Source organism: Leucopleurus acutus (assembly GCF_964270905.1).
Source record: "Leucopleurus acutus genome assembly, chromosome: 7".
Classification (NCBI taxonomy): domain Eukaryota; kingdom Metazoa; phylum Chordata; class Mammalia; order Artiodactyla; family Delphinidae; genus Leucopleurus; species Leucopleurus acutus.
In genome coordinates this window covers 104,738,198-104,750,736 of record NC_139150.1, presented here as the reverse complement: position 1 = coordinate 104,750,736, position 12,539 = coordinate 104,738,198, and the positions used below count along the sequence as shown (strand labels likewise).

At 53.0% G+C, this 12,539-nt stretch overlaps 1 protein-coding gene across 1 annotated transcript in view; it reads right to left on the bottom strand.

Moving 5' to 3' along the window:
* Positions 1-44: 44 nt before the first annotated feature.
* The window catches only part of PTK2B (protein tyrosine kinase 2 beta), a 127,042-nt gene continuing 114,547 nt past the window's right edge, over positions 45-12,539 (bottom strand). The window contains exons 23-31 of the mRNA XM_082842216.1: positions 11,476-11,541; positions 10,713-10,838; positions 6,024-6,170; positions 5,767-5,802; positions 5,374-5,398; positions 3,972-4,018; positions 3,262-3,399; positions 2,923-3,003; positions 45-1,250 (exon numbers count right to left, since the gene is read on the bottom strand). Of these exons, the coding sequence (XP_082698342.1) occupies positions 1,035-1,250; positions 2,923-3,003; positions 3,262-3,399; positions 3,972-4,018; positions 5,374-5,398; positions 5,767-5,802; positions 6,024-6,170; positions 10,713-10,838; positions 11,476-11,541 (882 nt within the window). The 3' untranslated portion in view covers positions 45-1,034. The remainder of the gene's footprint in view (positions 1,251-2,922; positions 3,004-3,261; positions 3,400-3,971; positions 4,019-5,373; positions 5,399-5,766; positions 5,803-6,023; positions 6,171-10,712; positions 10,839-11,475; positions 11,542-12,539) is intronic.

Genomic DNA, 12,539 nt, shown 5'->3' with positions numbered 1-12,539 from the left:
CAAAGGCCTGGGGCAAGCGCCTGACCCCTCCGCCAGCCCCGGGGGGGTTGAGCCCTGGCTTCAGCCTTTGATCTTCGCCCAAAGTAAGCACAATCGATTCCTTCCAGGGCCGAGGCCCAAGGTCATCGTTACCCGCCCCGAAGGTCAAACAAACAAAACAATCAAACCACAAAGCAAATGGTACAATTTTAATTCCTCCACAAGTCAAATAGAAAGAAGGTAAAAGAGTGTTTTGCACAAACACAAGAACGGGAGGGAGGGAGTGGTTGAGAAAGGGGGAGAGAAGACAAGAAAGAAAAGAGAAGGAAGGGGCCAGGGAGGGAAGAACGGAAAGGGGGCGAGGAATGCGGGTCCAGTTTGGCCTCGTCTCTCCCCTTCTCCCCTCTTGGCGTGTGGACAACACAGCCTCCTGTGTCCCGACTCCCAGTAGCTTGTCCCTGGACTGTCCCAGGTCTCCCCTCAGGGGCACATACGGCTGTCAGTCCAGACCAAACTCACATTAAATAAATTCCACTATACACTGTACAAGAAAGCCAGGTCCATCCTTCTTGGCACCAGCCGCCCACCTCCCCAGAGAGAGCCCCTCCCGGGCCCTCCCTCTGTGCACGGCGTGGGGCGGGGCTCCGTGGGCGGGGCTCCGTGGGCGGGGGAGGAAAGAGAAGAGCTTGGTTCCCCAGTCAGCCCGCCCTTCACGGGACGCGTAAAGCCATCGTGGCCGCAAGGGGCCCCAGCGTGGCCCCCTCAGGCCAGGCAGCAGTGGCTGGCGGACAGCAGCCACGCTCCCTCTGAGCCCTCTTTGTCACCCCCTGCCGTCTGCAGCCCTGAGTCACCTCTGTCCAGCTGCGGCCTGAGCAGCACAGTCTGGGGGCGGGGTGGGGAGAGGGGACGTGCAAAATGGCAGGGGAAGGAGGACTCTCCTCGCCTGCCCCCCCCCCCCCCGGGGGGACCCATAGGACCGAAGGTCAGGCAGGGGCCGGGACAGGGAGGGACACGGCGGGCGGGGGCGGAGACGCAGGCGGGAGGCGTTGCCCTCTTCACTCTGCTAGCGGCTGGGCCAGGTTGGCCAGAACCTTGGCCTGGTCCACGGCGTCCAGCAGGTTCTTGGCATCCACAGCCAGCGTGTGGGAGGCGGTGAGCATCTGCCGTTTGCACTCCTCACTCAGGGAGGTCACGGCGTTTTGCTGCGCCAGTCGCATCTTATTGATGAGCTCCGCCAGGTCCTTGTTGAGCAGTTTCTGGGTCCCCTCGATCTGTAGGAAGAGCACATGGGAGGGGCTGGGACCCTGAGGGGCCGCGACGTGCAGGCCGGGAGGATGGGGAAGCCACACGGGAGTCCACCTGGCGCTGGCCCAGGAAGTCGGACGTTCTCTGGGGGGTGGGTCTGACCCAGGCTTGGGCTGAATCCAAGGCCAGTGCGGGCTGGGGGCCAGGTCGGCAAGAACAGACACTGCAGGCACCCCAGGCCCCAGCCCGCCTACGCCAGCTCCCTCCGATCCAGCCCCAGAGACCCTCCCCTTGTGCCCTCATACCCTCGTGCTGGCCCGACGTGGGTGAATGGTCAGGGGTCAAGTGCATTCACTCATTGGTTAACTGTGTACCATCAAATCAAGAGATCAGCGACAGCTGTTTGGGCTGTAGGGTTTTATTTACTACCATATCCCCATGCCTAGTGCACTGCTGAACATATACTTGGTGCTCAAGAGATATTTACCAAGTGAAATGAATGACTGCCACTCTCAAGCCGGACGGGGGCTCCTCTGGGTTCTTGCTGCCACCCAGAGGGGGCGCGGGAAATGCCCAGACCCTCCTGCCCTATGCGTGGTCACAGTGGGGACAGTGGTGGGCTGCAGTGGTCGCCTGTGTCACATTGCTGACCACCGGGAGATGGTGGATGGAAAGCTACAGCCTGGCAGGGGGTGCGGTGTTCTGCTGGAGCCTGTGGCTGGTTTCCAGACAGAAAACCAACACACGTTCAGAGGCACAGCCTCAGTCTCCAGTTCTGCGGTAACAAATTACCGCAAACGCCGTGGCTTAAAACAACGCAGGTTTATTCTCTTACAGTTCTGGAGGTCAGAAGTCTGCAATGGGTCCCATGGGGCTAATGTCAAGGTGACGGCTGGGCTGCGTTCCTTCCGCAGGCTCAAGGGGAGAATCTGTTCCCTGCCTTTTGCCGCCTTGAAAGGCTGCTGCCTTCCTTGGCTTGCGGATCCTTCCAGCAGTGGCATCATTCCAACCTCTGCTTCTATCATCAATCTCCTTCTCTGACTCATAAGACCTCTGCTTCCACCTCCCTCTTACAAGGACCCTTGTGACTACATTGGACCCACACGGATAGTCTCAAGATTCTTCACTTAATCCCATCTGCAAAGTCTCTTTTGTCATGTAAGGTCACGTAGTCACAGGTTCTGAGGATGTAGACATCTTAGGGGGGCATCACTCTGCCTACCACTGGGACCATCTCAAGTTAGAGCACCAACACTCCCATTTTGGTTTTCAGTGATTGTTTCTCACTTAAATAGAGAAAATCGATTAAATGATCAATTGAAGAAACCTTAACGGCTATTTCTGTGACACACTCACCTTGACCTTAGTATGGAGGGTACTAGACAAAGAATCACAGGGGGCGGTAAAAAGAAGGGTGTGTCATCCTTTGCATGTCCTCACGCAATAAGAAGTCATCACAACCATCTGAGACCTAAACTAGGAAATTCACCCTAGTTAGCCGGCCGGGTCCCCGGGTGCCAACTCGGCCCCCTTGTGGTACCTTCCCAGATATGCCGTGCAGAGCCATCCGCTGGCGGCTCCCAGCAGAGAGGAGGCTGCCCCAGGTGGCCCTTCTGAGTCTCCTGTGTGAAACACAGCTGGGGCAGGTGAAGGGGGCATGTGACAGCTGATGTCACCGACTGGCACAAGGACACTCACCTCTGTCCGCGAAGACGACGGCAAGGACGGCAGGAGGTCGTCCACACTCGCGATGAGCTTCCGCAGCGTCAGGCCCACGTTCTGGGAGAGAAAGGGGCGGGGCGACCGTCAGCTTGGCTTCTTTTGAGAAAGCCACGTCTCCCTGGGGAAGAGCCCTCCTGGGATGGTGCCTGCCTGCCGAGGGTACCTGGGACTAGAGTCCCTTTGACCACCTGGCTCTAATGGGGGTCTTCCTGGGAGAGGCACCTAGCCGGCAGCCTGGGATGGTCGGCCCCTCCCCCTTCCTTCCAGGGCTGAGCAGCCCGCCTCCCCAGGCCACGGCTCCGCCCTGCCTCTCACCTTCACCACCACCACGTAGCCCTCGGGGGGCAGCTGGCAGAGCTCATTCTTGAGGTCCAGCACAGCCCGCACCAGCTCCATGACGTTGAGGTACACCAGGTCGTGGGTCCGGTCCAGGTTGGCTGTGGGCTGGATGGACTGTGTGGGTCGGGGGAAGAGAAGCAGAGGGCCCAAGGGGAGGGCGGCGAGTCAGGGGCACACGAGCCATTCTTTCCTGGGCAGGCACTGCCCACTCAGGCGTCAGCCCAACTGCTGAAGCCTCTTCTCCGAAATAGTAGTGCCCTGTCCTGGGGGTGCCTCCCTCCCTTCTGCTTCCAGGGCAGTGGTTCTCACATTAGAGTCTGCCGGGGAGTCTTAAAAACATACTGCTGGCCGGCCTCACACCAGACCAACTGAACCATCCCCTGGGCCTGGGGGCCACGTGGTTTCAAAGCTTGTCAGAGGATTCTAACGGGTAACCAAGGCTGAGAACCGCTGTTCCAGAGTGAAGCAACCAGCATGGGCCCCACAGCCACGTGGGTGCCGGGAGCCCAAGCGCGGCTGGAGAAAGGGAGGCGGGCCACACCCCCTGCTCCTCGGGCTGGACCAGTGAGCTTTCCTCCAGGTCAGGGAGGGGCCACGGGAGACGGGGCACTGGCCTTCCCTTTGCTTTTTTATGAATTAGCTGTGTGGCCTTAGACAAGGCCAGCTTCAGCAGAGCCAGCACCTACCTGCACGCCCAGCCTCGGTGGCTTCTCTGGGGGGCCCGTGAACTCCGCTGCAAGGGGGGAGGGGGGACAATGAGCGCAGGGTGTTCTCAGCACCCCGACTCCTCCCTTCGTACCTGCTGCTAACCCAGCAAAGCCCCTCTCCACTACTACGAGGAGACCCGGGGAAATGAAACCCGAATCCCAGGACCATGGCGGGGAAAAGAACCTCTGGCCTCCCTGGTCCTCTGTAGTCAGGGATTTCAAAGACAGAAAAAGCCAAAGTCACGCAGAGATGGAGTGATGGCAGGGGCTGTTCCAGCCTCGGGGCTGCTGCACCCTGGGCCCTGACACCCTGACCTTGACAGTCATGAGGGAGAAGCCCACTCTGCAGGCAGCAGGTGTCCGTGGAGCCCCGCCCAGGTGCAACAGCTGCTGTGCAGTAGATTTGCGAGGCTTTTCCCTCTTGTCTGCTTTGACCATTCGGGGTGGGTGGGGTCAAGTAAGTGAACTGGTAGAAGCAGCATGCTATTTCCTCCCCACTCTGATGAGCAAAGGCACACACAAGCCCTGTGTAGCTGCCTGAAGTAGACGTCGAAAGACCTGGGTCCACTCTCACCTCTGCCACCAGGGAGCTGGGTGACCTGGGGCAACTTACTGACAGTCCCAGGCCCTTAACTGTCTTCTGTCAAATGGGACGGTTCGCTCACAAGGGACCCTGCAGGAGCCAGACTACTGCCTGGGCTCAAATCTGAGCAGATCTGAGCTCTGCTAATCACTAATCGTTAGCTCTGCTAATCACTGTGGGTAAGTCACTTGACCTTCCTGTGCCTGTTTCATGTCCTTTGTAAAATGGGCATCGTAAGAAATTTTACCTGTAATATAGGAAGGACTGCTGTGGGATTAAACGAGTTGACATTTTTCAGCACCTTGGGCCAGTGCTTGTCACCATCATCACAGTCATCAGTCCCCCCACCCCATGGTGATGAAGAGCCTGGCTCACTGCCAGCTCCACCCGGCCAGCCTGCAGCACAGGGCCTTTAGGCTCCAGGAAAGACCCTGCGGGCTCCGTGGGCCCTGCCCTCTTTCTCTCTTCGGTCCCTGGGGCCTGGGGAGGAGCAGTCACCTGGGAGAGACGGGTGTGGGTGGGAGATAGGATCACCAACTCCTCCAAATAAACGCAGCCACCCAGAGAGCTGGGAACAGGCGGCAGACGGAGGGGGATGGGGTGGGGCGGAGGGTGGGAGGTGGTGGATATCAACTCCCAAACCGCGCTTCTCTGCACACTCTGAGCTCAGACAGGGCAGACGTTTCTTCCAATTGCAAACACACTCCCTTGGCCGCTCTCTGCCCTGGGCAGGGGTGGCGGCTGCTCACAAGATGTCAAGAGGAAACTCCCGCCAAGAGGAAGGGCGCTCACACTTACTGTAGCCGACCTCCTTCTCTGGGGTCTGGAAGGAAGGAAAGAGAACAGGTCACTGATGCGGCCCTGGGACCACCCACGTCCCTCCTTGGCCTGTTCCCCACCCCCAGGTGTCCATTTAGAGATTTAGAGATCTTAGCTCTAGGAGGACCTGGGGACCTCCTGACCGCAAGTGACCTGGGGGCCCTGTGGCCAAGGAAGGCGGCGCTAAGGGTGCAGCTCGAGTGTGAGCTCAGGGAAGGAGCCTGTGGAGATCAGAGTGAAGGGGAAAGACGTGCTCCCGAGGTGAGAGGCAGAAAGGAAGAGATGGGCAGGCCTGGAGCCAGGGTCCCCCCGCTGACTGCCAGGCCCTCCCAGGCCTTCCCCGTAAGGCAGAGACCTCTCGCGGTGACTTACCAACGGGGACTTGTCATTCATGTAAACCATGGGGTCCTGCAGAGGAGGAAACCAAAGCAGAGGACTTAGGATTCTAGAACTAAAACCCCCAAGGATGCATGGAGAGCGCTCACTCTAGCCAGCTGGGGAGGCGAAAGGGGACACAAGTGACACGGCGGCCTGGACATCTCTCCCAGGGGAGCACAGTTATCAGAACGTGCCCAGCAGCACCGCAGGGAATGCGTCCCTTCCTGCCCCGGGGCTCAGCGGCCGCTCACCAGGGATCGCTCCTCCTGCCTCAGCCACTGGTAATCTTCCACCATCTGCTTCTGCTGCTTCTCCTGGAGCTGCCGCATCCTGACCCTCTCGGCCTCCCACAGCTGCTGGGCCTCCTCTCGGCTGCTGGGTCGGATGAAGTCCTCCTCCTGGGAGGACAGCAGGGAGACAGGAGAGGACACAGTAAGTCCAGTCCCCACACCCAGGAGGGACAACCCTCTGGAGAGCTTTGTGGGAGCCACACGCCTTGGCCTCACCGGCTGCTTTTTTCTTGTAAAGTTGTCTTTAAATCTGCAGCCATCTATGCAGACAGTTATTTGTGGGTCCATCAGCCGCAAATACATGCCTGTGTGTCAGTGAAATGCCGAACCCAAGCGCACATAGTTTAACAGGCATTGTTTTCAAACGATCACGTGATCTGTCACTACCATTTTATTTTCAAATAACTGTCCTAATAGTATTTTCTCAGTTGGCATTTGTCATGGCTACGGTCACTTAGTACAGTTGGAAATGCAAAGCCAGCCCTCTGGGAAGCCTTGGGACCTTATGGCCACCTAAGACTGCGGTGGCGGGTCTGGAAGCTTCGAGGAGCAGTGGTGTCTTTTCCCCCAAAGCTGTCCACAGTGGGGTGGGACCCGAGAGGAGGAGGGACAGCACGCACCCATCTGATCAGGCCTGTTTATTACAACATACTCTTTATTAAGAAAGTAGCTTGGGTTATTTAACCAAAGGTTAAAACAAATGCATGAGCTAAGAGATAAAGTGAAGAACACAATTTAAAGAAATAAGGATCTATAGATACGCAATAAATGCTTCCTCTTCCTAGCTTTATTTTTTATTTTATTTTTATTTATTTATTTTGCGGTACGCGGGCCTCTCACTGCTGTGGCCTCTCCCGTTGCGGAGCACAGGCTCCGGACGCGCAGGCTCAGCGGCCATGGCTAACGGGCCCAGCCGCTCCGCAGCACGTGGGATCCCCCCGGACCGGGGCACGAACCCGCGTCCCCTGCATTGGCAGGCGGACTCTCAACCACTGCGCCACCAGGGAAGCCCTCTCCGTACCTTTATTAATCTAACCCTGTTTTAACTCATTTGTGGGGCTTTGGATCTATTCATAGTTCTACCTGCTATTTCTTAAACAGAAGGTGTTGCATGTTTTCCTATTAGTTCTCTTCCCTCAATCTTCCCCAGGGTTCATTTATATAAATATCTTCTCAGTCCCTTTAAACTGGCTTGCATTTTTTCTGCTGCACAAGATTACTTGGGTCTCCTGGACATAGGAGCGTTATTGGCATTCTTTAGATTGCATATATCCTGGGGCAGCCTTTGCCAGGGGCATGTGACCTTTCCATGACATTCAGGGTGGCAAGCCACTCAGATCCTTTCCTTTGAACTGGCCAGTTTACACACAAGTCACTTACATAAAATGCTAAAAATTATTCTCACTCTACTTTAGCAAGGCATAGTCTCTGCCAAGCCTCTAAAAAAGCTTATCCCACCAAAGTCTCTAAAACACACTTGGATATAACACACAGTTTGAAAATAGTTACACTGGTATGTTTCTCCTAGGCTTGTTCAGCTACAATTACTGCTCTCAGTTTCTAACAATACTTCTCATCCTAAGTTTATTTTCTTGCTGAAATATTCTTTGTTTGTTACTCTATTCAGTAACTGTTTATTAAGCAGCTACTATATGGCAGGGATGGAGTTGGGTGCTGGGAGGGCAGTGATGGTTAAATATGCAGTGTCCCTGTTCTCATGGGTCCAAGTAACCAATAGTAGAACGGGGTTTCTCAACCTCAGCACAATTAACATTGGGGACAGATAATTCACTCTCGGGGGGAAGATTTCCTATACCCTGTAGGATGCTTACAGCAACTCCACCCACTAGACGCCTACAGCACCTCCCCAGTTGTTTAAGAAAAATGTCTCCAGATGTCACCAAATGTCCCCTTGGAGTTGAGAGCTACTGAGTTAGATCTTATTTTAGTAAAACAAATTTCAGAACATAAGAGTATTTCATAACCATAGAATTGATAAAAATAAATAAGATTTACTTCACAACAGTTGATGCCCCCAAATGAGGGGATTTTAAGGCTGTAAATATCCTCAGTTAAACGCCAACACCTGCAAACACAATGGCATGTCTACCGTAGGCTAGTGACAAATAGCGACAAATAGAAACTAAGTGTCAAACATTCTGAAGATAGAGTTAGGAATCTCCAGGTATAAGAAAAATGTACGGACTGAGGAAGACTAGAGTAAATACCAGTAGAAGGAGTTGCCAGACTCAGGAAAACACTATGTAGTTTTGTAATTGCCAAAAGAAGATTCCTACCGCTCAAATGTCTAGCATGCGCCAGGCCTGATCACCACCTTACCAAATATTTTAACATGCGTCGGTAGGTGTGCTCCTATGTCTTCCAGTTGTCTCATAACACTCAAGGAGCAAATTATTATTATTATTTTAAATTGGACCTCTTCAGGGCTTACTGGTATACCTCAGGTGTTCTTATCAGGCAATGAATGCTTACATTGCTGGTCATTTTTAAGAGAAATCAGGTCCTTGTGGTGTTTTAAGACGACTCTGATAAGCTTTGACACCTTTTATAAATTGGCTACCCCCCGTCCTGCCAGTCTTATTTCCACCTCCACACGCACCTGCCTTGTTCTAGAAAAACAGCTCCTGCACTCATCCTATGGTTTCCCATCACTCAACCTTGGCTCCAACCAATGCTCTGCCTCTTTCATCCCCTGCATCCCAGTATTTTCCCCTCCGAATCTTCCCCATCCACTGAGGCCCGGCTGCAGAAAAGAAGCCGGAAAGAGTTGTTTTTCCCTCTGAGCTCCCACTGCACTTTCGCTGTACCTCTATGTGCCACTCACAGCTTTGTGGTTTGCATTTCAGGCAAGTATGCACCTGCCCCGTTCCTTCTGGCTGATGGTAAGCTCACTGAAAGCAGTTCCCCCTTCAGAACCTAGGACAGAGCCCAGCGAAGTGTCCCTTTAAAAAGGTGCTGTTTATTGAATTCTATTATTATTTTCAACCTCAATTGTGAGGTCTTCAAGAGGGAGATTGCTGCCATCCTGACGCTGGTATGGAATCCCACAGATTCTCAGATGAGTCAGGCAATAGAGTTAGTCAGTAGAAAAATTGTTTTTGTGGGAACAGAAATCTCTGATTTTTGTTAAATGCTTTCAAATGCTTTGCAGGGAGCCTGTTATACCTTTTCAGCATTCTGCCTGGAAGAGGCTTTCTCGATGTTTCTGATGTATACCATGAAATGGAGTTTATGTTTTTAACTTTTTTTTTTTTTTGCTTATTTTAAGAAATGCTCATTATGTTATTTTAGGCAGACTTGCCTTGTGGCAAGTACTTCTAAACCCCTGACAGAAAAGGTCTTCTTTTCCTGCCGCACAGTCTGTCTTTACGGAACTGAACAAAGTCCTTACGGTGAGTCAGGGATTAGACAAACGCAGTGCCATCCCTCAAATGTACAAAATACCTTCTTACTGAAGGGATGCATTTTAAAGCCAATCTCACTAAAACGCAATTAATTATGAATAAAGAGTCAAGGGCAGGAGAGTGGAGGAATTGAACACTGCCTAAATGATAGTGCATGCTTAAAAATGCAGTTTTATTGTCGTTAAGTATATGCTAAGATATAAATTGGTTAAATTAATGTAAAAGAGAAAAATGAGCTAGGTCAGGGGGATATTGATTCCACTAAGATCTCAGTGCCTAGAATTCAAAGTTATCTTAATCATTTCAAAGTTTTACTAAATTAAGAATAACGGCATAGGATATCTCAACATACTTTCCCACATTTTGTAAATGTATTATAATAGAAATGTAGTTTCCCCTCAATTTTTAGAGTCTTATATGGTGAGCCTGAAATATCATGCATGGTAATGGAGTTAGAGCTAAAATAATAAGGGTTTTAGTCTGTTATGTCACATATCAAGACTCCGTTTAGTAAAATTTATCAAGTGTTCATGGCAACTGACCACGGGGACCATTTGTACTGAAGGAGAAGATGGGTGAGGACAAGTTACAAGTGGACAGGCAGAGGTGCTTTTTTTTGTTTGTTTGTTTTAACAAGACAATTAGAAGCTAGTCCACAAAATACTCAGGGCCTCATTGGCAGCTGAAAATAAAGAGGTGACTGGGGAGGGTGTGGCTTAGCCCAAAACGAGCCCCCAAGCTCCTTCTCGTACAGCAGCAACTTTTCCAAAGCAGCAGGAGTGGCAGCCACAAGGAAGCCTTTCCTCTGACTGAGGAGAGATTGAACAACCACAACAATCAGACAGGAAGGGCAGAGCAGGGCGGAACCTCCAGGATCTTTCCCTTTTCTGGCACCATCAGGCTTGACTGCCCTCTTCCCATGAGCTTTCACACTATCGCCAGGGCGGAAGGAGGGGGGGCAGATTTTACATCCTTCGCCACAGTGCCAGAGTAGGGATGGGGCAGGTCTGGGTCCAGCTGGCGTCCTCAAGAGCAGCACCTGGCTTGGCCCCTTAACTCTGATGTGCTTGCAGAGGAGAGGGAGTCACAGAGCACCTCAGTGGCCTGACTGGTACATGGAGGGCACCTCCTGAGCCCCAGGATGTGCGGTTCCCGGTATCCCAGGTACCTCCCTCTAGCAGTCTCTTCGGTCCTGGCTGGGACCCAGCATGCAGAGCCCTCTTACCCGCATGCTGTGGCGCTTGAAGACATTGTGCCGGTGGAGAGGTGGGGTGTGCAGAGAGTTTACGGGAGATGGATACTCCATAGGGCTGGTGAGCGTGGGCGAGCTGGCACACAGACCCTCAGGGACCTATTCAGGAGAAGCAAAGAAGCACCAGGCACAGGGACAAGGCAAGAAGGTGGACAATTAGCTGCTACAAACACGAGCACAAAGAAACGATACAAGAGCTCCATGGGAGAAACAGGACTCGCTCTCCAGGAGCTAATAAAGAACAAGGTATGGGCATTTCATTGGCCCCGTTTGGGAGACACGGCGGAGCGACATACACGGCTCTCGGCTAGAAGTCAGCACAGACACGGTGGTCTCTCTTCCATCCAACAGCCCTCCCTGTGACGTGGTGCATACCATGGGTCCATGTGTGTTACTGACCTACTGAGTACGTCTCCTCCTTCAGGACTCTTCAGAAAGGAGTTATATTCCATCATCATGTTACAGATTTGACAGATATGATTAACCCACAGGTATGTGTATATATAATACACACCTTAAAAAAACCCCACTATTTTAAACATCACAAAAGGGTATGTTTAAACATCGTAAAGGGTATGTTAATTCTTTTCTGGGTACCCGAGAAGAGCCAATGTAGGCCGTCTCCATTGCCCGAACAGGTGACTACTGCTCCTCTAAGGCACGAGGACGGAATTTCAGGAAGGACCGAGATGAGGAATGGCCCTGAACCGCCCCAGCCCTCTGGTTACATGTTTACCTGGAATTGCAGCTTGGGTGCCAGAAGGTTGGTTTGTGGAGGGGGTCTGTACTTGGGCCGGCTGGGCTGGAGAGAGAACACAGAAATGAGACAGTCCCTGTCTCTCTCCTTGAGTGAGCACAGCTCACCAAGGGGAATATCAGGTAGGAAACAGGTCGGGCTCGTTCAGGATGAAGAAGATGAGGAACAAAGTTATCATTAAAATCATATGCGTCCACTAACTGCGCATCTGTTACTACTGAGTGATGGGAGGGTACAAAGAGGCCAGCCTCTCTGCCCTCCTGGGGGCTACTGCTAATCGGAGGGGTTACTGATCCCTGTGTGTAGCCTCCAGGGAGGTGGGAGTGCCTGCCAAATGAGTACTCAAGAGCCACAGACACCCAGAGGGAGGTCATGGAAGGCTCCGGCACTCACGGCAGCTTCACGGAGGGGATGAAAGCTGAGCTGGGCCTGACAGCAGGCAAGGGGGACAGTGAAAAAGGCCCTGCATCCATAGGGATTTGTTATGGACCAAGTGTCGCCCCTCCCTCCCCTCTCATATGCTGAAGTCCTAACCCCCAGTGTGAAGGTATTTGGAGGTGGGGCCTTTGGGAGGTAATCAGGGTCAGATGACGTAACAAGGGTAGGGCCCCTATGCTGGGATTAGTGTCCTAATAACAACAACAACAACAACAATGATAATAATAGACACCAGAGCTCACTCTCCTCACTGTGTGAGGACCTGCGAGAAGGTGGCCATCTGCCAGGCAGGAAGAGAGCCCTCACCAGACGGGAATCCGCCAGCACCTTGGCCTTGGACTTCCCAGACTCCGCGCTGTCTGTTTTCTAAGCCGCCCAGTCTGTGGTGCTTCGTATGGCACCCCGAGCTGACTACTACAGGCACGGTCCCTCGCAACCCACCCACCTAACAGCGGGGCAGCGGGGCACTGGCTCCTGTGCCCAGAGATGCCACGGACATGGGAGGCTGCACCTCAGGGACCCAAGGATGCTCCCCATCATGTACCCTCAAGGGTAAAAACACGAAAAGGAAAAGTGCTCCGGTCTCTCAAGGGAAACATTTCCAG